Genomic DNA, 21,437 nt, shown 5'->3' with positions numbered 1-21,437 from the left:
TTAAATGAGGGGCCTGCCTGAGTTTATGCAGGGAGTGTGTGCAGAATGAGATGAGAATGAATCAAGAACAAAACCAACTCCAGGAAATGTCAATATATCAGGGGCAGGGAAAGAAAAAGGAACAGTGAAGGAACCTGAGAAACCAGATCAGAAGATCATCACAAGGAAGTGGGTCACCAAAATCAAGGGCTGGGAGTGATGATTGACACAGAAAGGCCAAATCACATAGGAACTTAAAAAGTGCCCATTAGATTTGATCTTGGTAAGAGCACTTTTAGTGGGGGAGTGGGAGTGGAAGTCAATCTGCAATGCATTCAAGAAGAAATGCAAAGTGAAGAAAGGCAGATAATAACTATACAGCTAAAGAAACTCAGTCATGAAGATTACGATCCAAGAGTTCTCAGCATTTTTATTGATTGCACTTGAGAAGGCCAGTGGGGTGAGAAATGTCAAGAATCTAGGATGGAAAAGCAATAATAGATGGAGCAAAGTCTGGGGGTCAAAGGAGGGGAAGGGATCGAGAGGACATTCCGAGCGGGAGAAGGACTCACATTCCAATGGTCTGAGAGGGAAGCAGGAGCACAGACACAGAGCACAGTTTGTTAAAGACAACAAATATTAGAAAGATAGGATGGAAAAAGACTATGACTATGGGGAAATGACCAGTGGCTTAGCAGATGACAATGAGAAAGAAGGGGAAAAGGTTTGGGGGAGACATTTTATATGAAGGTAAAGAGTGATAATTTGAACATGCCAGTTAGATCCCTGGGAGAATGTTAGTGCCATCCCTAAGCCTGTGGTGTGGGGGCTTGAAAGACTATCAGTGGCCGGGCGCGGTGGCTCAAGCCTGTAATCCCAGCACTTTGGGAGGCCGAGACGGGCGGATCACGAGGTCAGGAGATCGAGACCATCCTGGCTAACACAGTGAAACCCCGTCTCTACTAAAATACAAAACTAGCCGGGCGAGGTGGCGGGCGCCTGTAGTCCCAGCTACTTGGGAGGCTGAGGCAGGAGAATGGCGTACACCCGGGAGGTGGAGCTTGCAGTGAGCTGAGATCCGGCCACTGCACTCCAGTCCAGGCGACAGAGCGAGACTCCGCCTCAAAAAAAAAAAAAAAAAAAAAAAAAAAGACTATCAGTAAACTAAAAGACTTCTTGTAAAACCTTCTAGAAAGGAAAATCTTCAAAGAAGACCTAAGTGTCAGATACAAGTATTTTGCAAAAATGTGGCCCATTTGCAGAGTTTTCAGCCACTAAGCAGTGTTCAGAGGGGCACAGTGGGTCATCATGTGGTGAGGATGGAGAAGCTAACATTTAGGCATAGATAACAAACATGGGACCTGGTGAGATCAATGGACTTCAAGATGTGGGGTAAAGCTTGGAGGTCAGTGGTAGCCCTGGATTGTGTAGAAGTCTTGGTGATACCCCCAACTGAAGGGATCTGTTCCAGGATCTCCCAAAACATTGGTGAGAAATTTGGGGTCTCAGAAGGTAACAAGATAACAAGCTAATCTTGGGATTGGTTGATTTTCAAGACCCTCATTTCTTAGAAGGAAATCACAACAGCCTTCCTGGAGATCAGGATAAATTGACCACACCTCTGAAGAGACTCTAACCCAAGTGTACAAGAATCCAGATGCAAATGTTCTTTCTGGTGAGAAGAGCAGAAGCCCCAAGGGCATGACAGAAAAAGAGACTCAGCAAGGGAAGTAATAATTGTTCAGTATCGAGAACGGAGCTTCATGGGGTCCCATGATAGAGTCTAAGCTGGTAAAGACCACCCAGCACATGTAACCAAATAAAGCCCCCAAGAGCCAATTCTGCAGGGCCCATGATCAATAGGTATGTGTGTTTCCAAGATTCTCTCTCAGCTTCACTTTGATTTTTTAAATCTTACTAGGTAAATAGCCAGAAAAATATCAGACATTATCTAAAATCACAGGGAACCACAAGGTAAGGGTATTACCTTGTAATAACTGCTGGGATTACAGTTATTCCCTCTCTGTGTGTTCTAGAAATATTTCTAGAATTCTAGTTGGAACCCAGACTTTTTTCCCCCAGACTTTAAATTAAGACCTCAGGTGGTTTGGGCAAGGCCCCCAGCCAGCTCTTTCCACATATGCACCATTCTGAAGTAGTTTCAGGTCTCTGAGTAGAGCCTAAGTGGTCCGAACACAGCCCCTTCTTCATAACTCCACACTAACCACGCAGCATCACATATCCTGCTCAGCCAATCATGTCTATCGCAGACCACAGGGGAGACCACCAGCCCCAGAGACACCTGCACAGATGGGTAAGCAGCCACCTGAGACTCCAGGCACCTGCAACCCTCAACTCAGATGTCATACTTTCTGTGATACCCCACTGCACACACACACATTACACACCAGACACATTCCCTCCTCTGCACCCTCCTCCATATAGTTTACAAATGTATTTATTATTACAGTGTGCTTTAAATGTTTCTCTACATTTCGCTTCCCCACCCAATGACATTTGGAGCTCCTTTATTGGGTTCTAGGGCCTATCATCCAATAATATTTGTAGGAGGAGTCGGTCTGGGCTGGGATAGAGTTAACTTGAATTGAATAGACTTGAACTGAGCCAAAATGGCACTGGGAAACATAGGGCAGTAAATTCTCATAGCAATAAGGTTAAGCATTACCTCAACTTCCTCATCAGGGGTGTCCCCAGAGACCCACCACCTCCAAAGTCTCTCCCTAGCTCCCCAGCCACATTGCCCCTCCTCCACTGGGCAGTCCTCATTGCTTCTTGTGGAACAGAGCTGAGGCTGGCTCATTGCTGGGCTCAGCCATGACCTGCATGGGCTGATTGTTCAGGGCAGCCTCGCGCATCTTGTAGTACATGAATTCATTCTGACGGAACATGCGTAGCTCCATCTCCGTCTGCACTCGCATGGCCTGTGGGACACAGATATACCGTAAACAGTGATGGCAAGCCCCTAGGACATGCTGGTCTCTGATATACCTTGGGGTAAATTACTTCCAACCACGGAGATTCAACTCTACCCCCTCAGAACACACACACACATACACACACACACACACACACACACTCATTCATCGAGGGCCTAACATCCTGGCAGTGTGTCCACTTTGTCAGAGAAAGGGAGTCAGAACACTGGGAGAGTAGCTGAAGGAACCGTTCTCAGAAAAAAATGTTTGTTCTCAGGAACTGCCCAGTGGGGACCTGGATTTGAACCCTGGCCCCTGCAGATACTAGTGTGGGACCTCACGCAAGTGAAGTAATTGCTTCAGTGATCAGTTTTCTCCCCCTTTTTGTACCTTACCGTGGGTTGGGAAGATTGCAGCGTGTGACACACAGAAGAGCCCTCATCCTCCCACATGTCCATTCAAGAAATATTTCTCAAGGGCCAGGCATTCAGAGGCTCACAGCCGTGAGTAAAATCAACAAAGGCTCTGCCTTTGACAGGCTTGGTACCCTAGACATAAAGCTAGTTACCCTGCTTTTCTGCCCCTCACTTGGTCCTCCTGCCAAATTTGAGGGGCTAGTATATTATTTCCATTTTATAAATGAGGAAACCTGGGATCTGAATAGTAAAAGGACATCCATACCTGAGACCACGCCAGTCCTAAATGTCATAGTCATCCTACATTTTATAACACCAAAGTCTGTCCACTTTCCCTAGACTGTACTGTCTGAGGACAGCCCTGTCACTCTCAAATAAACCAGCCCTTCAAAGCAACAAGGACACCAGCAGCACCATTTGCCAGGCACTAAGTGTATTTCACACAGTAACTCATGAACACTCATCACAACCCTATCCTTTCCCCGTTTTACTGATGAGGAGACTGACAGCTATACATTCAATATTTGCAAAATCACACAACCAGAAAGCAGTGAAGCTGGAACTCAGCCTGCAGGTGTGGTTCCAGAGCCTGTGATCCCTAACATACTCCATGTTACACAGGATACTTTCTAATATAAATGGCTGCGCGTGCGCGCGCGCACACCCACCCACCCACACACACACACCGTTGTTTGCATTTCCTCAGTCCAGGCTTGGGGTGTTAAGATTCAGCAGTCCCAGGCTTCAAGTCTCAGCTTTGCCATTAACTCTCTGTGTGACTATGGACAGATTGCCCTTCTTCCCTGAGCCTCAATTTCCTCATGTGTGAAGCAAGGTGATATGGTTTGGATATTTGTCCCTTCCAAATCTCACACTGAAATGTGACCCCCAGTGCTGGAGGTGGGGCCTGGCGGACGCGCTCGAGTCATGGGAGCAGATCTCTCATGAATTGCTTAGTGCCATCCACTTGGTAGGAGTGAGTTCTCACTCTGAGTTCACACCAGATCTGCTTGTTTAAAAAAGCCTGGCACCTCTGCCTCTCTCTCTTGCTCCCTCTCTTGTCATGTGACACACTGACTCCCTTTCCCTCCTGGCATGATTAGAAGCTTCCTGAGGCCCTCACCAGAAGCAGATGCCAGCACCACACTTCCTATTCAGTCTGCAGAACCATGAGCCAACATAAGCCTCTTTTCTTTATAAATTACCCAATCTCAGGTATTCATTTATGGTAACGCAAACGGTCTAACACACAAGGGTAGTGGGCTAAAGCATTTCTGAGTTCCCTTTGGTCTAGCTGGGAGTATGTGGACTTTTCTAAAGCAGAGTCCACCTGAACTCACACTCTCGTCCTCAGAAACCTCAGGCCAGGAAGGGAACACCAGCACCAAGATGCTACTTGCCTCTAAGTCCTTGGTGATGGGGTGGGAGGGTCCGTGTGTCACCAGGAGAATGGCATAGGCTTTGCAGATCATCCCATGCCCCACCTCAATGTTACCAGCATGCCAGTTGGTCAGTCCTGCCCGCATCACGGCCATGCCAAGTTGGGCATTGTTGGGGTGGTAGAGCTTCCTGTGGGAGCACAGTAAATAATCATACATTATACCAGTCATCCTTATATCTGCACTTAATTTTAAAATGTATAAAGTGCCCTCATTGATTAAGCCCATCTGCTCTTCCCCTCAGCACTGTGAGTCTTCTGTAGCCGCCAAGGGGAAACTGAGGCACAGAGACACGGAACGAGTTGCCAAACATTCTACATAGTGAGGCTGTGATAGCTGAAACTCTGGCCTGGGCTGCCCAGCCAACCCCTTGTGAGAAAAAGGGGCCAGGATCGTACTCTCTGAGTTTGAGCACAGGAAGCTCACAGCTCTCAGGAGCACCTCAGACCTCTCCCTAGAAAGTGGTAGGAAGGTCAAGGGAGAAAAAATAATTTAAATGTCCTTTTTGAGATAGCATTCTATTTTCACCTGGTTGGCACCATTTTGCAGGGCTTCCTTAGCATGTTGCATAGTTTCTTGTTCTACATTTTGTTCTATATTTCTTGTTCTACATTTAGAACATTTCTACAAAATGTTCTACGTTTTGTTTATGACTAACATCCTCTCAAAGAAATGAACTTGTGTCAACTTATTTGGCCAGAAACACAAATTCGCATGACAACATAGACACAGAAAGCAAGAGAGGGTATTGGCAGATGGAAGGCAAGGGAATTGAATTTTACAGTTTTTAAGCAAAGATGATTGATGGCTCTTTTAAAAATAAATAAATAAATAAAAGCTCCCAGAATTGCCTGTGTTGATTACGGGGTGGAGGGCGGGGTCCAATCACTTAAAATCAAGCTGGGGTTAGCCTGAAGAAATCAAAGGCAGAAGACGCCACCCAAGTGATAGATGTGCTGAAGAATTTGGGAAAGACCAGGGATGATAAATAGGTTTCATCTCAAGCACAAACTCTGATTGTTTGGTCATTGCCACTGGAGCACCATGATAAAAAGGCTCAGTCAAAAAGAGAGCCGTGATGGATTAGTGATGCCTTCTGTGGGTATAGGAGGGAGAGGCAGCAGTAAATATGCCATCTATTTACCATCCCTGGAATAGACACACTTCCAGGAGACTATCTGAGACCCAGGATTGTCACCTACATATAGCCGTCCACCATCCTCCTGGCATAGTCCGAGGCCTCCTCAAAAGCCTGGAGGTAGGAAAGGACCTCCGAAACAATGCTCAGTATCCGCAGCATGTAGATGTTGGTGTCAGCAAACACTGGCTCCTGCTTTTGCAGGCACTCCCGGCATAATTTCACAACCTAGAGTGAGACAGAGGCCCTGCCCATTACCATTGCACCAGAGCACACACTTAATTCACATACGCGACCATCATGATGGTATCAGACACTCATTCTTTTTAAGATTGGGGCAATTGCTGACAGAGGTGGGAAAGCACAGTTTTGGGGTATGAATTGCAAAGTGGTCCCATTGGCTAAGGGGTAAGGATGGTAATGGTGTGAAACATGGCAGATGCAGCACAGTGCGGAGTTTCCAAAATCAGTGGGTAGCAGGAAGCTATGAAAGCTATACATACACACACACATATAAATGTACAATCAGATCTGTATATGCACAAGTTCCATATATATATAGAGAGAGAGACAGAGAGAGAGAGAGAGAGACAAGAGTCTCACTCCATTGCCCAGGCTGAAGTGCAGTGGCTTGATCTTGGCTCACTGCGACCTCCACAGATTCTCCTGCCTCAGCCTCCTGAGTAGCTGGGGTTACAGGTGCCCACCACCATGCCTGACTAATTTTTGTGTTCTTAGTAGAGACAGGGTTTCACTATGTTGCCCAGGCTGGTCTCAAACTCCTGAGCTCAGGCAATCTGCCCACCTCGGCCTCCCAAAGCGCTAGGATTACAGGCATGAGCCACCATACCTGGCCAAAAATATGTTAAAAGAAAGAAAGAACAATACAACAACAAAAAACAATACAAACAAATCAATACAGTATAACAGCTACTTACATAGAATTTACATTGTATTAGGTGTTATCAGTAATTTAGAGATGCTTTAAAGTATATGGAAGGATGTGCATAGGTTGTATGCAAAAATACACTATTTTATGCAAGGGACTTGAGCATCTGCAGATTTTAGTATCTGTGGCAGTCCTAGAACCAATTCTCTACAGATACCGAGATATATATATGCACGCATACATGCATACATACATATATACATATACAAATACATTTATATATATTATAACAACACATTGAGATGAGTACTACTAATAATCCCATTTTACCAGATGAGAAAACTGAAAGCACAGAGAGGGTAAGTACTTTGCCAAAGTCCACAGATGGTGAGCAATGGATCAAGCACTGAAACCAAGCAGTTGAGCTCCAGCTTCACCACCATTCCTGTGATTCTCCACTCACTGGGCTTTGGAACCATTTGAAAGCTATTTTAAAACACTGATGTTCAAGTCCTACCCCAGACCAACTGAAACCAAATATCTGGGAGAGAAACCCTGGATGTGTAGTTTTTATGTATAAGCCCCTGGGTGGCCCTTAGGCTCAGTGGGTTTGAATAATTATGTCCTACTGAAGTGTACAAGATGCATGAGCTCCCGGGAAACTGCAAAACATCCTCAGAAGGATTCAGCCTTGGCTCTGGTGAGGAAAAAGATGGGCCTGACCGCAATCATCCTGGAACCAGGCTTTTCTGACTGATTCTTGTGTAGACATAGGCTTAGGCCCTACCCTACAAAGTCCAGTGATCTCTAGATTTTAGGTGTTCATTGTTCTCCTCTCCTTCCTTTGAAGCTCTCATGGGAGAAATGCCGTACAATTCCTTCCATTTAAAATCAGTGAGAACTAATTTTGTTCTGAGACTTTCCCAGAGTTCACGAGGCAACCTGAGGTGGTAGGGGCATAGCAGGGAGTGGAAAAATGATGGCTGGCAATCAATTCATCCTGAAAACAATCCTCTTAAACCCATGGGGGCAGTGTCCAGAGCTACACCTAGCCCTGCCAATTCTGAATGGGGAAGGAGAAGAAATGTAGAGGAGAAAAGCCAGCGCAATGCAGCCAGTTGGGCCCTCCTGCTCACTCCAGCTCCCACCTCGTGCCTCTGACATAGATTTTCCATGTTGTACAGTAACACCTTGTTTGTGTGACTGTCTCCGCACCTGACAGAACTCCTTCCAGGAAAGGAGAGTGTCTTATGTTGGCCACCCCAGTAAGGGCTTAGAAATGTGCAATAAGTGAGTTAGTAAAGAAGGAGGAAGAGGAGAAGGGAAATACAAATAGAAATGAATAGAAATTAATCTCCCACATTGACATGCCCTAGTGGCATTAACATTCAAGTTGCTTAGCAAGCTTGGGGAACAAAAATGCTAATTCATGGTCCCTGTTTTCTGCTGCAGATTGAATGAGTCACATCTTAGAGTGTGAGAATGGAAATCAGTATTTCCAACAAGCTGCCCAGGTTAATTCAATGCAAATACCCCGCAGGCCAGTGTCTGGCAGTGGGTCTCACCTTTGGTTACACATTGAAATCACCTGAGAGCTTTAAAAATCTTGACATCAGGGTTCCATGCCCAGAGATTCTGGTGAAATTGTCCTGAGTGGGGGCCTGAGCAACAAAATTTTCAAAGGTGATTCTAGTGTAGAGCCAGCTGAGAATCCCTGGTGCTTCAAGAGCCAAGGATGAATGCTCAGTTGGCAGAGACAGAAAACTGTAGCTGGCACATGCATTCAATTATGGGAAAGCATGCAACTCACTCCCAGTATGTCCACTGCCATCTGCATTCCCACGTCTCTGATGCCAGGCTTAGATATCACAGATCCCCCAGGGACAAGTGTCTGTCTGCATTTGCTCCCCTCAGACCCAGTCTCAGTGGGTTAATAATCAGTCACTGAGAATACACCCCTAAGAGATGCTAAAGGTTTAGGGGCAAGAAGAGTCATGGTCTCAACCAAGGGACATTTAGAAAAACAACCTGCTTGGTAGCCCCCTGCCCGCCCATTCCCACCCCATTTCCCTCCCTTACTAGAGAACGTTTCCGCCCTCCTCTCTAACCCCATCCTCTATAACAAGTGAATTCTTACCTCATGATACAAACCCTCCGAACGAGCCTTGTCTATCTTTTCCAATGTATCCTTGGAGAATTGTATCATCTCCTTCACCACTTCCTGAGAGGGCTGGGAAAGAGAGACACATTGAGATAGAGATGCCTTCGTGAGGCAACCCATTCCACCTTTGAATAGTTACCATCTTCGACATTCAATGTAGTGCAAGGTTAATGCCTTCCTCATTGTGAATGCCTTACTCCTATAAATGCTACCCAAGATCCTGTAGCTATTCCAGTTCCCTCATCACATTTCTGACTTCTGTTTTCTATTAAGCCAAGTCTCAGACCCTTGCTGTCAGCCAATCATTCCAGCCTGTGCAAATTCCTGGCCCTTTGAACCCCAGGGCAGAACCTGACATTGATCGCTATTGCGTTTTCTCTGGCATTTTGGATTCTATCACCCAAAATATTTGCTGCTGTCCCTCTTTGTTTCAAGTTAACCACATATTCCACAGGTACACCCTTGCATTTTTGTTTTCATCCAAGTCATTGATTTAAATACCAGCCAGCACAGGGCTAAAGACAGAGCCCAAAGACTTGACCCAAAAATCATACTCCAATTTGTCTTCGAGTTCATTAAGGAGGGTCCTTGTGATTATAATTATTCAAACTCTTCCAAATGTCTTAGCATCCAGGCTGTATTTCCTTGTCTTAGCCAAAAGGATATCAGGAGAACATCTGTCAGCTGTTCCTGTGAAATCTGGACTCATTAGGATTTTACATTTGGCTAAGCAGCCTAGTGATCTTACAAAAAAAAAAAAAAACCACAAGGTTTTGATATTTGAGGCAAGGAACTGCCATAATTAAGAAGCCAGTTCCCACAGGGACATAATAATTTTGAAGAAAAAGAGCCAAATTTCTCAAAGTCCAAACAAGAAGTTTACATGCTATGCTTATTCCTATCAGAAGTCCTTTTCTGAAACATTTTTTTTTAACAAAATCTGTTTTAATTTTTTTCCAAAAATGAGAAATACTTTTCATTGATTTATTCTGACTGTAAATTGACCCATATGCAGTTGTGAAGAAGTTGTGAAAATTAAAACAATATTTAAAAGTATGTTAACAAATAAAAAAGTAGAAATCCCTAGAACTCACCTAATGACTACAGTTAGTATCTGGGGGAACATTTTCCTACGCATGTATACAGAAATAATATTTAAAATACTTAATGACTGATAGAGAAAAAGCACTGACTAATCAAAGCACAGTCAGTGACCATCATCAATGGGTATGTCAGCCCAGCATGATGCCTCACACCTGTAATCCCAGCACTTTGGGAGGCCCAGGCGGGCAGATCACCTGAGATCAGGAGTTTGATACCAACCTGTACGATAGGGTGAAACCCCATCTCTACTAAAAATACAAAAATTAGCCAGGTATACTGGTGCACGTCTGTAGTCCTAGCTACTAGGGAGGCTGAGGCACAAGAATCACTTGAACCCAGGAGGCAGAGGTTGCAGTGAGCCGAGATCACACCACTGCACTACAGCCTGAGTGACACAGCCAGACTCTGTCTAAAAAAAAATTAAATAAAATGATTAGATTAAATTAAATTAAACATTGGGTATGTCTAAATGACTTTACCAGTAAGCACTGGCTGAATTTCAGTCCTATGTGTGCACACACATGCATATGTGTGTGTGCGTGCCAATAGGATTGACTACGTTTTCTAACTGGAATTATACCATATACCTGTCTATAGCAATTTTTCACTCAGTATTTTGCAGACATTTTTCCATATCAATATAAAACTATATCATTTAAATAAATGTAAAGTTTTTCACTGTGTGAAGCTAGGATAATTTATTTAACCAGTTCTCTGGTTGTCCAATTTTTTCACTATAAAAATTAGACTCAATAGCTTCCTTTCGATTTGCGGTTCACATTGTTTTGTGAAGTCACCCTCAGTAAACTACCAAAGAGTAACAAGAGAATGGGCATTTGTTGCAATGAAAACGTATCTCTCTCTGTAGACCATCTTCCCTCCTTCTTCCAGCTATTCTGGACCAGTTCTGCCATGGATTTTCATCTTGCACTATGAGAGTCCTCTGGCCAGGACAGCTTGCTTCAGGATCAGGTTCTCCTAAGGAAAGGGGTACTATATTTGTTCTTCTGCCCACCTCACCCACTTTGGCTTTTGTAAAGCTCTTGGCTATCCCTATAATTGTGACTATCCTTATTTCCATATCCTTCTGTATCTGGTCCTCCCTGGAGTTAGTTATTCTATGTGTCTACCTGTATTTTTTCCGTGGCCTGACTCTGATAATGGATGCACCCATCAGTGCTCTAGCTCTGCTTGCAGGTCTCACTCCTAGCTTAACCTTTGCCTTGACCTTTGATTTGACTGAGATTTCTGGCTTTGGCTGAAATCTCCTGCTGCTACCAGCTGCTACCTTATGCCCTGGAATGCTGTTCAGCCCTCTGTTAACTCAAATCATGTCTTTGTCCCAAAGAAGTCATTTCAGTGTGTGACTGCTTTCCTAAGCCTATTGGAATTAAGCCCATCTCTTGCCTGGTTTTGCAGAGTTCTGTGACTGATGGACCAGAGGTGTGCCATTAATCTGTCAAACCCACATTTCTAGTTATAGTCATAGCTTATTACCCAAGTATGATTCACAAAATCATGTATAGTTTATGTCCCCTGATATCTAATCTACTGTATATTCTATTATCTTTAAATCTCAAAATGTTTAGTGAATCTTCTGGAGTAATCAGTAGCTTGTAGGATAGATTAAGAGAATACCAAGTGGTTAAGTGTTCATCAAAGTCTTGCTCAGTTTGATGATGTAAGGAGGAGTGTCACTTGAAGCTCTGGAAGTGAGTCAATTTTGTTTAAAGAGGCAACTTACAAGATTCCCCAAAACAACCTGGCAGAAAGGTTGTTAATTAGTAAGTGCAACATGTGATAAATCTATTCTGAGAAAGGAAACGGGGTTGTTCCACTTGGCTCCACTCTTCACAGTAAAGGCAGGAACATTCTGATTTGCAGAGAGGATTTAAGGAACCCCCGTGGCGAAAGGCTGCTGTCTCCAGGAGCATCAAAGTCTACAGAAAACAAGGAGGAAGAGGGAGGGAGGACCCAGAGGCGGAGGAGAAGGAGCAGGGGTTGGGGGATCTGAGGGGCTGGGGGAGACCAGCCTGGGCAACACGGTGAAACCCCGTCTCTACAAATAATACAAAAATTAGCCAGCAGTGGTGGCACGCACCCGTGGTCCCAGCTACTCAGGAGCCTAAGACAGAAGAATCTCTGGAGCCCAGAAAGTCGAGGCTGTGGTGAGCTGAGATCACACTACTGCACTCCAGCCTGGGTGACAGAGTGAAACCTCGTCTCAAAAAGAAAACCTAAGCAGCCTAAACAAAGACAGTCCAGAGACACAACTGAGAAAAAATGTCATAAATTTTGCTATTATTTTCCCATTTTAAAAATATTTGGTTTTATTTCTACGTAGGTTTACATAAGCATATATTAAGGAACTAGGAAAGATTTTGATGGCATTTGAAGGTTTGAGGATGGTGTACTGATGGAGGCTTCTCAGGCTGGGATACAGCATTATAGGGAAAAGAAAGGAAATGATTGTGATGACATTGTAGACAGTCCAGCTTGAGGAAATGGTTAATAAGTTAGTCCAACTCCCCATTTTACAGATGAGGAAACTGAGGCCCAGAAGGAAGAGACTTGGCCAAGCTCAGTCATAGCCAGTACTAGTACATAGGCCTCATAATTCTTCTTCCAGTATTCTTCCTACTACATTATGATGGACTTTTTTAAATGCCTGAGGAAGCATTTGCTTTTAAAAAGATATACTCAATTTTTTTCTGCTCCGTTAGTATAGGTGAGTTATTTTATTTTGAGTTGTTTTAATAGAGAAACTCAATTTGATATAAAATACAATAGAAAGTTTTTGCCTTGAATTCAGGTAGGTTCAAGCTGAAATCATCAATCTTTTATATCAAGAGAAACGCCAACTCTGCAATTCATACTGAAGACGTGTGTGTATTGTCACCAGCTGGTAACAGCATATCTAAAGTGAAGGGATGGGAACTAAAGGCCACACATAGCCTTCTGAACTATTGAAACTGCCAGGTAAACATCAAAAAATCTAAAGAAATGACCGCATGGTTGTTTTATTTTAGAACAGAGAAAACAGGGTCTGGCCTCTTAATAATAATAATAATAAAAATTAAGTAGTGTGGAAGCAAGTTATGAAACAAATACTCAGGGCCAGTCTCCAGGAAGGAAGGCTGGCTGGCTCACAGATAAGGCATGTTTTCCACAGGTTCTGAAAGGTCGGGGTGAGGGTGGGTGCAATAACACATTCTTCTCTGTAGCGCCCATGATGCAGTGCTCAGTGCCTCTCACATACATCCAATATACATCTCCTAGAATACAGATCTTTGCTTCTCTGAAAAGAGGTTGTTCCTATAGAAAACATTAATCCTTGGGCCCCAACTGCTTTGTCTCTGCCTGGGAGGGGTGACTCTCAATATCTTCACCCCAGGCATCACTGGTCCTCCTACTTGTGTATGGAGACCCAGTATGCTTGCATGGGCATGGGTGTGCATGGGTGTGTGTGTGTGTGTGTGTGCCTTTTAATGTTCATAAATGGTAGCATACACAGTGTTAGGGGTTAAATTGTATCCTCCCAAAATTCATATGTTGAAGTCTAGCCCCAGAAGCTACCTCAGAATGAGCTCTTACTTGGCAATAGGGTCATTGCAGATGTAATTAGTTAAGGTGAGATCATACTGTAGTAGAGTGGGCTCCTAACCCCATATGACTGGTGTCCTTATAAAAGAGAATGCCATGTGAGAAGCCTCCATGCCTGTGCTGATCCCCCTCATCCTCCCCCTGAGCACAGCTTCCCTGGAGGAAATGGACAAGAAGAGTCAGTGCTTTCTTCGGTTTTGGCTTCTTGCTCACACTATTGCAGTAAGTGATTAAATACTTCACCCTCATTTCTGCTCTGTTGCTTTAACTGGCTACTCTGACACCTGGCAGCTCAGCGCTCTCTCCCAGCTCAGCTGGGCTCCTGACCTCCCGTCAGCAAGCCTTCTTCTGCTGCTTAACAGACTGACCATCAACTAGCAACAGTTACCCAGGAGTTCAGGATGCTGACCAATTTAAACATAGCCCTGTCTCCACACTGCCCATCCCCATGGGACTAGGAATATCTTTTTGATAACCGGATGACAAATATCTTTGCCCATCTGATCTCAACACCTTGAATTCTCAACATCACTCAACTCATAAAGGAGCAACAGGAGGAACCAAAATTTCCAGTGTCTACTCCGTATGCCACTCCTTTTACACACATCGTCTTCTTTAATCTTTATAACAACCTCTTGCAATGGGACCATCATTCCTATTTTACAGTTGAGAAAACTGGGTGACTTCCCCAAACTCAAACACCTGGCAAGTGGCAGTGCCAGGACTTAGCTGGGACCTACCCACGGTGCTCTGCTCTCATACCCTGCCTCCTCCCCGGGGTGACAGCTGCTCCCTAGGAAGCTCATGGGCAGGCATACTGATTAGCTGTGAAACCACCTGTGACTGGCTTCTGGCGAATATGGACACAAACACCTCAGCCGCAGGGTTGCATGTACCTTGGGGTTGTCTTTCACCCCCAGGAAGAGGTTGTCCTTCAGTTTTTTCTGGCAGTGTTCACATGTGCAGTCAAAGTAGTACTGCTTCTTCAGCTGCCTCTTGCGTTCTTCACTGACATTGAGGAAGTCGATGTAGGACACAGTCAGCTCCTCTCCTTCTGAGATCTTGCCCAGGGCCCGGAGTTCAATTCTGGAGCAGAGTGAAAGGAAAAGGTGAATCGAATCCAGGCCTACTGGAATGGGATCCATGCTCTCCAAGGCTTCGTGGAGTTGGGTCTCAAAGACAATGACTTTCACTGGCACTCAGAAACCCCCATTGACTCCACAAAAGGAGAAATGTGACCTAAAGGATGATTTTGTGGATAGCTCTACTCTATTCCTTAGAACAGTCCTATCCACTCCATTCAGTTAACTGCTCTGGAATCAGCTCAAATAGACTCCTAGTAGAGAGCTGGGCTTGGTCATAAAACCAGACAATGTCCATGCCCATAAGTCTCCCTTTACTTTTAGCTACTGATTGTCTGTAATAAAAGAAGGAGAAATAATGATAAGGCAAAAACTCCAAACAAGAAAAAACTTGAAAATCTTTTCTGGTTAGTTTGGGGACTACTCTCTCAGAAACATAAAAATTCAGTTACCCACAACCTTGGCTCATTCTGTGTCTAATTTGAAGTCACCTCTTGACCTTCAGTCCAATGGTTCAGGCCAAATTACCTAAGGAGACTTAGCCCACTGGATATCATTGAAGGCAAATAAACAAAGGCTGGCTCTGTTAGCTCGCTGCATTGTTCACTTTTGTGTTTATTGGGAGATGTGGCTTGTTGGTTGAAGGTGGTTAGCAAGGGCAGATGGCATTTCAGTTCCCTTCCAGACTAGACCTGACCCTCAATTACCTATAGCACTACCCACCTTACCTAATGAGATAGGTACTGAAGATGTTGAAGGTAAAAACCCGCTGCAGAACTGACATCCAGCTGAGCCAAACAGGTAGAGGTCAGCCTGTGGATCTCTCAGCCATGCAGCCATGCATCCTCCACCACAAGGCCAGACAGCTACAGAAAACAAGTGGTGGGCCCTGCAAGCTGGGTCCTAAACTGTGCTCCTGTATCTCCCCAGAATCCTGGGGCCTCCCTGCCTAGTGGGAAGCCATCATCCAGAGAGCAAGTGGCAGGATGCAGAGGGCTGGGGAGAGCACCTGCACAGAGATCCATGGTCATTTCTTTTACCTCCCAGAAAGGCTCAGTTAGACACCATGCAAAAGCAAGGGCAAGACTCCAGCACCCAAGAAGAGTCCCAGTCAAAGGCAGCCCCTTCCCTGTCCTCTGAGATGACAATCAAGGAAGCAACTGCTGAGGTGACCACTGATGGATAAAAATCCTTCTCCCAAAGTGAGATACACTGACATGCCTATTAATGTGTTAATGTGTATAAAAACAACTCGCGTGGAGTCTGCAAAACTGAAGTGCCTGCTCACCATTTGTCACTCCTTTCCTTTGTTCCTTACCCCAATTTTCGGCAGCAGCGGTTACTGTGGTGATGAAAGGCCAGTAGGAGAGGAAGGCCGGGTGACTCTGCTCACAGTTCTGCTTAGAATCCTAGTATGTCTGAGCTGCAGGGATGCTCATTTCACAAATGAGGATAGTGACACAAGAGGGATAGGTCCCACAGCACTTTGGGGACAGAGCCAGGATTAGAACTTCATACCATTCACAATTCCCCTCAACGTAGTAGCCTTGCCTGGTTGTTTTCAGGCTGCTTCCTGGGTCTTCGATGCACGGGAATTAAGATGCATCAAAGTCCTTGATTTTTAGGACTCTACTAATGTCCTAAGTAATTCCATGTGAGCATCTCCTGAGCCAGGATCTCCAGTATTTAACCCCATTGGGTAAGTAACCAGTTCTGCCCCCGCGAGTCCCTTTTACAGAGGCAGCCCGCCATAGTGACATATTTTAATTCCACAGTGAATCAGTGGCCAGTTGGGCTAGAATTTCCGGTAATTTTGCTTCCTATCATTATTGTGCCAATTCTTGCATGGTCTCAGGGTATCTCCGATTATTTCAATGGTATCAGAAATTTTTCAAAACCAAATTAACTTAATGTGACTTAAATATGAAAAGATGCATATATGTATGCCTCATTTTACCTTACTTGAAACTGGAGATTGGGGGAGAGGAATGGAGACCAGCCTGAAATAAGCACTGCAGGAGGCAGGAGATGAGGATTTTAGCCCTGGCTCTCCCTCCAACCAGCTTCCTTGGACAAGCTTCATCCCCACCCTGTACCCCAGGCCCCTTCTACCTCCAACAATCTGCAATTCTATAGTACAGCTAATTGAGCCACAAGTAGGCAGCCTATTTATGTATTTCTCACGGAGGTTACGGACAGAGTCCAGAGCTACAGAGACTTAGAACTAGGAAGGTCCCTAGAGCACTCTCCTCTTGACCTTTCTCTACAGATGTGGAACCCAAGCCCAAGAGATGATGTGAATCATCCAAAGTCACGTGCAGTACACACCAACACAGACTCAAATGCACCAACCACTTCTACCCCAGCATTCCCAAAGCCCAAACTCCCACACAGCATTTTGTTCTTAATCCAAAGACCACTTCAAGGGCTGTCAACCTCACCCTGAGGAAAAGACCCATCTAGGGCCATTTGGTTGTCATTAAGAAAAGTTAGAAGTAAAATTTAACCTAAACTACTCATTCATAGTTGGTCAGAAGCAGTAAGCAGAATACTGGGAATAAACATTTATTAAAAATATCAGTTGTAGATGCTATTTTTTGGAGCCCAGTCTGGGTGAGAAGTTGGGGTTTATAAACAGACAGTCCTTTAGTAGGTCAGTCACAGTCCCCATTTCATGGTAAGCAGGGTTTAGGGAGACAAGATAGGCTTTTGCTAAGACGATGTGGACTACAAGGGTTCATGCTTCAAGGTTGGAAGAGCAGTGGAAGTGAGGCATGAAAGGGAGGAAGAAAGGAGGCAAAGTAAAAGCAAAGACAAGGCAGGTGGTATGTGGGTAAGGAAAAAACGGTTAATTTAAATGCATTAAAATACACCATTCAGCAAAGACGAGACACTGGGATGCAGAAGGACATTATGGACAGATGGCAGTCAAGGAGTCTCGGGAATGGGTGGCTCCAGCAAACCAGACAAGTGAGGGAGACGGGTCAGAGGAGCAAGGATGCTTGAAAGGACTGACCCACCTCATCTGGGTATGAAACATGGATTTCACTGCCTCATGACTGAAAGACAAAACAGACACCCATATGGAAATCATTATCATTGGCTGATCAGGTGTGATCCGGTGCAAGGGTGCACAGCATTCTGGGTCACACTATCAAAACTTTGGCCATCACAACAACCTTTATCCTAGCCCCTTCTAGCTGGACTCACTGGAGAAAACACAGCCTGGTATAGTGGAAAGTGCACTGAATTTGGAACAAGACATTCTGGATTCAAAGGTACTCAACCCTGACCTGAACAAGTTCCTTCCCTTCCCTGTGTTTCAGTGTTCTCACCTGTAATGAGACTGTCACGAGACAATGCACTTAAAAGCAGAGTGCTGAAAAAACATGCACAATGTTGTTATTATCATTCTATTAAGCATTCTGGATGAATAAACATTGCCTCTTTGGATGTCGGTCTTGGAAAGAGTTTGAAGTGCACATGGAGGCTGGTTAGGTCAAAGCGATAGTATATAAAAATTGTTGGGGTTCAAATTGGGCCCCTAACCCCATGTCTAGGGTTCTTTCCACTATGGCAGGTGGCTAGACAGGAAATGCGAAGTCACCGTCTCTTGCACAAAAGCCAAGAAGCCTGGATAAAATGTGGCTGCTAGAAATTAGTAGATGCAAGGAAGCCAGAGCAGACACAGAAGAAAGAGTTCCTAGGTTCCTGTGGTTGTTACACCCAATGACAAGAGGAGCCTTGGGCTTAGAAGAGGGCTGTCTAGAAAGCCTAGGCCCATACACGGCTGAATTTGATCCTCTCTGCCATCCAGGTCAAGCTCAATCAACAGCCCCTCTAGGGAGGATTCCATGAGATCCAGGCCAGTGACCCCAAAAGGCTTCAGAAAGGAAACACAAATGCTGAGAAAAGATTATCATCTGAGTCCAAAATAAACTTTCCCATCTTAAGTCACTTTCTCAATTGCTTAAGAGCCTGGTTTCAGAAATAGGAAGGAAAGGAGAAATCAGGGTACTTGGCATATTGAAGCTTAGGCCCAATTCTCAGCTGAGAACCAGACACCATTGTCTGGCTTCTAGGAAGTTTTTGGGGGAAACTTGCTCATTGTTGATGACTCAAAGTCAGCTTGTATCTGTCATAAGAGCTCATCTCTAAGAGCGAAAGCAATTAATATTGCTCAAGCCTCATTCCCCTGTATCTCCCCATCCTGAGCCATGGACAACCAGGGGCTCGTTCCATCTACTGATTCTTCTCCATTTGTGCCCCACCCCCAAATCCATCATGTGCCCTTATTTACATGCATCTGTGCTGTAACATGTAAATAAGGGTATCATGTGCCTTTATTTATGCATCTGTGCTGTCTCAGAAAGGGCGGCTGACCTCTGAGGGTTGCATCACCCAGGTTTCTTTGTGGTCTGGCTTCAGGTTGGGGTTTGGCCAATGGTAGGAGAGCAGAAGGTTGGGGGAATGAGGGGTTGGACTATCTAGTCCATTGACTTCCTCTTTTCCGAGCCATGGTGCCAGCTGGCAGGTTTCTCTAGACACAGTTGTAAGCCACAGCTGAGCTGTTGGGGGGCCCACTAGCCCAGGTCCAGCTCTCACTAGCTGCAGAAACAGTGCTTCCTTCACCTGCCCTTCCAGGCCTAGAGGTGGTGATGGTTTCATGTGTTGCTAGTCCCTGGGCACCTCACCATTCCTTGTTAGTTTCTTTTTGTTGTTATTTTGTTTGGTTTGGTTTGGTTTAGTTTGGTTTGGTTTGGTTTTAGAGACAAGGTCTCACTTTGTCACCCAAGCTGGAGTGCAGTGGCATGATTATAGTTCACTGCAGCCTCAACCTCCTGGGGTCAAGTGATCCTCCTGCCTCATCCTCATGAGTAGCTGGGACTACAGGCACATACCACCATGCCCAGCTAATGTATTTATTTATGTATTTATTTATTTTTTACAGATATGGGAGTATCACTATGTTGCCCAGGCTGATCTCGAACTCCTGACCTCAAGTGATCCACCCCCCACTCGGCCTCCCAAAGTGCTGGGATTACAGGCATGAGCCACCAGGCCCTGCCCCTTGTTAGTATCTTAAACCCTGCCCACACTTCTGTAAACTGTCCCTTCATTCAATTGTATTTGGGTAAACCCCTTTGAGTGTGCCTCCTGATTCCTGCTGAGACCTTGACTAAATGACCTCTAGACAGATAATCCTAGGCTTCAAGTTTTAAAATAGTAGTTAAAGGTTTATCTAACACATCTAGGCAGCCCCAAGAAACATACACACTCAGAAATGACCCAGGTTGAATTCTTTGATATCCTCCATGATGCCTTTCTCTCATTCACAATTATTCTGGAATGAGATTTCTATGTGCTATTCATTTAAAATCTATGCTAGTTGAGGTTTAGCAGGTTGACTTCGGCTTAAGTCAAGTGGACAAAACACCATAGGTCTCCCCATCCCCATCAAACCCCCCCCCCAGATAAAGACATACTCACTTGCCATTGTTAAATATGACAGTGCAGTTGGGCCAACAGTCATGGTTCACCAGGCCCAGGTTGGGGAAGATGCCTACGCCCACGGCCTGCAGGCCTCTCTGATCACTGAGAGTAAAACCGTTGCAGTTAATCTACCCAGAGGAAAAGATGAAAGAGTCAGTCAACAGACATGGAAAGAACACTATCCTAGCTGTTGAAAGGAATTTTAAGAAACAGAAGACCCAGTCTCACCCTGGAGATGCTTAGGGAGTCTGGACACAGAACAATTAGTCCCCTGTTCTCTGCATGACTCCAAATGACACACAAGATTAGGGCCATGGGACAGTCCTATATCTGCAAAAATGCAGCCCTACCTTGAAAGTATTTTGTGGCTGTATTCTAAAAGAATCAAAGATGGAAACGTTTTCCTTTTTCTGTATCTGGGTCTTACAGGAGTATTCCTCAGTCTCTGTCTTGGTTTTCCTGTCTGTACCCTGCTTTGCACGCGTGCGTGTGTGTGTGTGTGTGTATGTGAAAGAGAGAGCTTTTCCTTCCCCTATTTCCTCTGCCTACTTAGTTTAAACTCCTATAGCTGTTCATAAAAAAAATTAACATCTCTTTCGATTATTTTGTATCTGGTGAATACTGTTATATTCCCTGCTCACAATTTTTAAATCTGGTGAGTGCCATATTTAACACTTATCTCTGAGATTCAAGGCAAATCAAGTTGGTTACTACTGATGTGGCATCCAAGTGATTTTCTTTTCCTTAAAAGTAAATCGTTCTTTACAGAAACAGACTCCAAATATCTGCTCTCACAGTATGAAAAATGCATAAGAATAAATATAACCTAGAATACATTAGTAACTGTATGCAAATTTCCACTTCATCTGTAAATACATCTATGAATACATGCTATATATAACAGAAACCCAGTAGACATTTATTCCCTCACATGGATATTTGTCACAGATATGGAGGAGTGTCACTTTCTCCATTTATTCTCATCAGACATTTAGTAAGTTCATGATGTTAAGCCTGTGAGTACCACTAACAAGCTGTACTACTTGGAGCAAACTTCTTTCTTCTCTGAGCCCTGGTTTTCCCATCTATAGGTTGAATAAATTGGACTAGATGAGCTCCAAGGATCTTTTCAGCTCTAACCTTTGGTAATTATATGACCTCTAGCCCTGGTCCCCAGACCTATTAGGGATGCCCAAG

The 21,437-nt window shown here is 44.6% G+C and overlaps 1 protein-coding gene across 2 annotated transcripts in view; it reads right to left on the bottom strand.

The window, feature by feature from the left end:
• Window positions 1-1,111: 1,111 nt before the first annotated feature.
• The window catches only part of SMYD1 (SET and MYND domain containing 1), a 42,610-nt gene continuing 22,284 nt past the window's right edge, over window positions 1,112-21,437 (bottom strand). Inside the window, exons 4-10 of one of the 2 annotated variants that reach the window (XM_017857589.1) lie at window positions 20,238-20,368; window positions 17,768-17,806; window positions 14,562-14,751; window positions 8,935-9,027; window positions 5,973-6,136; window positions 4,732-4,900; window positions 1,112-2,921 (exon numbers count right to left, since the gene is read on the bottom strand). In XM_017857589.1, the coding sequence (XP_017713078.1) occupies window positions 2,763-2,921; window positions 4,732-4,900; window positions 5,973-6,136; window positions 8,935-9,027; window positions 14,562-14,751; window positions 17,768-17,806; window positions 20,238-20,368 (945 nt within the window). In that variant the 3' untranslated portion in view covers window positions 1,112-2,762. The remainder of the gene's footprint in view (window positions 2,922-4,731; window positions 4,901-5,972; window positions 6,137-8,934; window positions 9,028-14,561; window positions 14,752-17,767; window positions 17,807-20,237; window positions 20,369-21,437) is intronic. The other variant, XM_017857590.1, reaches the window with a different exon arrangement.

Source organism: Rhinopithecus bieti, unplaced genomic scaffold (assembly GCF_001698545.2).
Source record: "Rhinopithecus bieti isolate Rb0 unplaced genomic scaffold, ASM169854v2 scaffold_46389, whole genome shotgun sequence".
NCBI lineage: Eukaryota > Metazoa > Chordata > Mammalia > Primates > Cercopithecidae > Rhinopithecus > Rhinopithecus bieti.
This window is presented reverse-complemented; position numbering and strand designations above follow the sequence as displayed.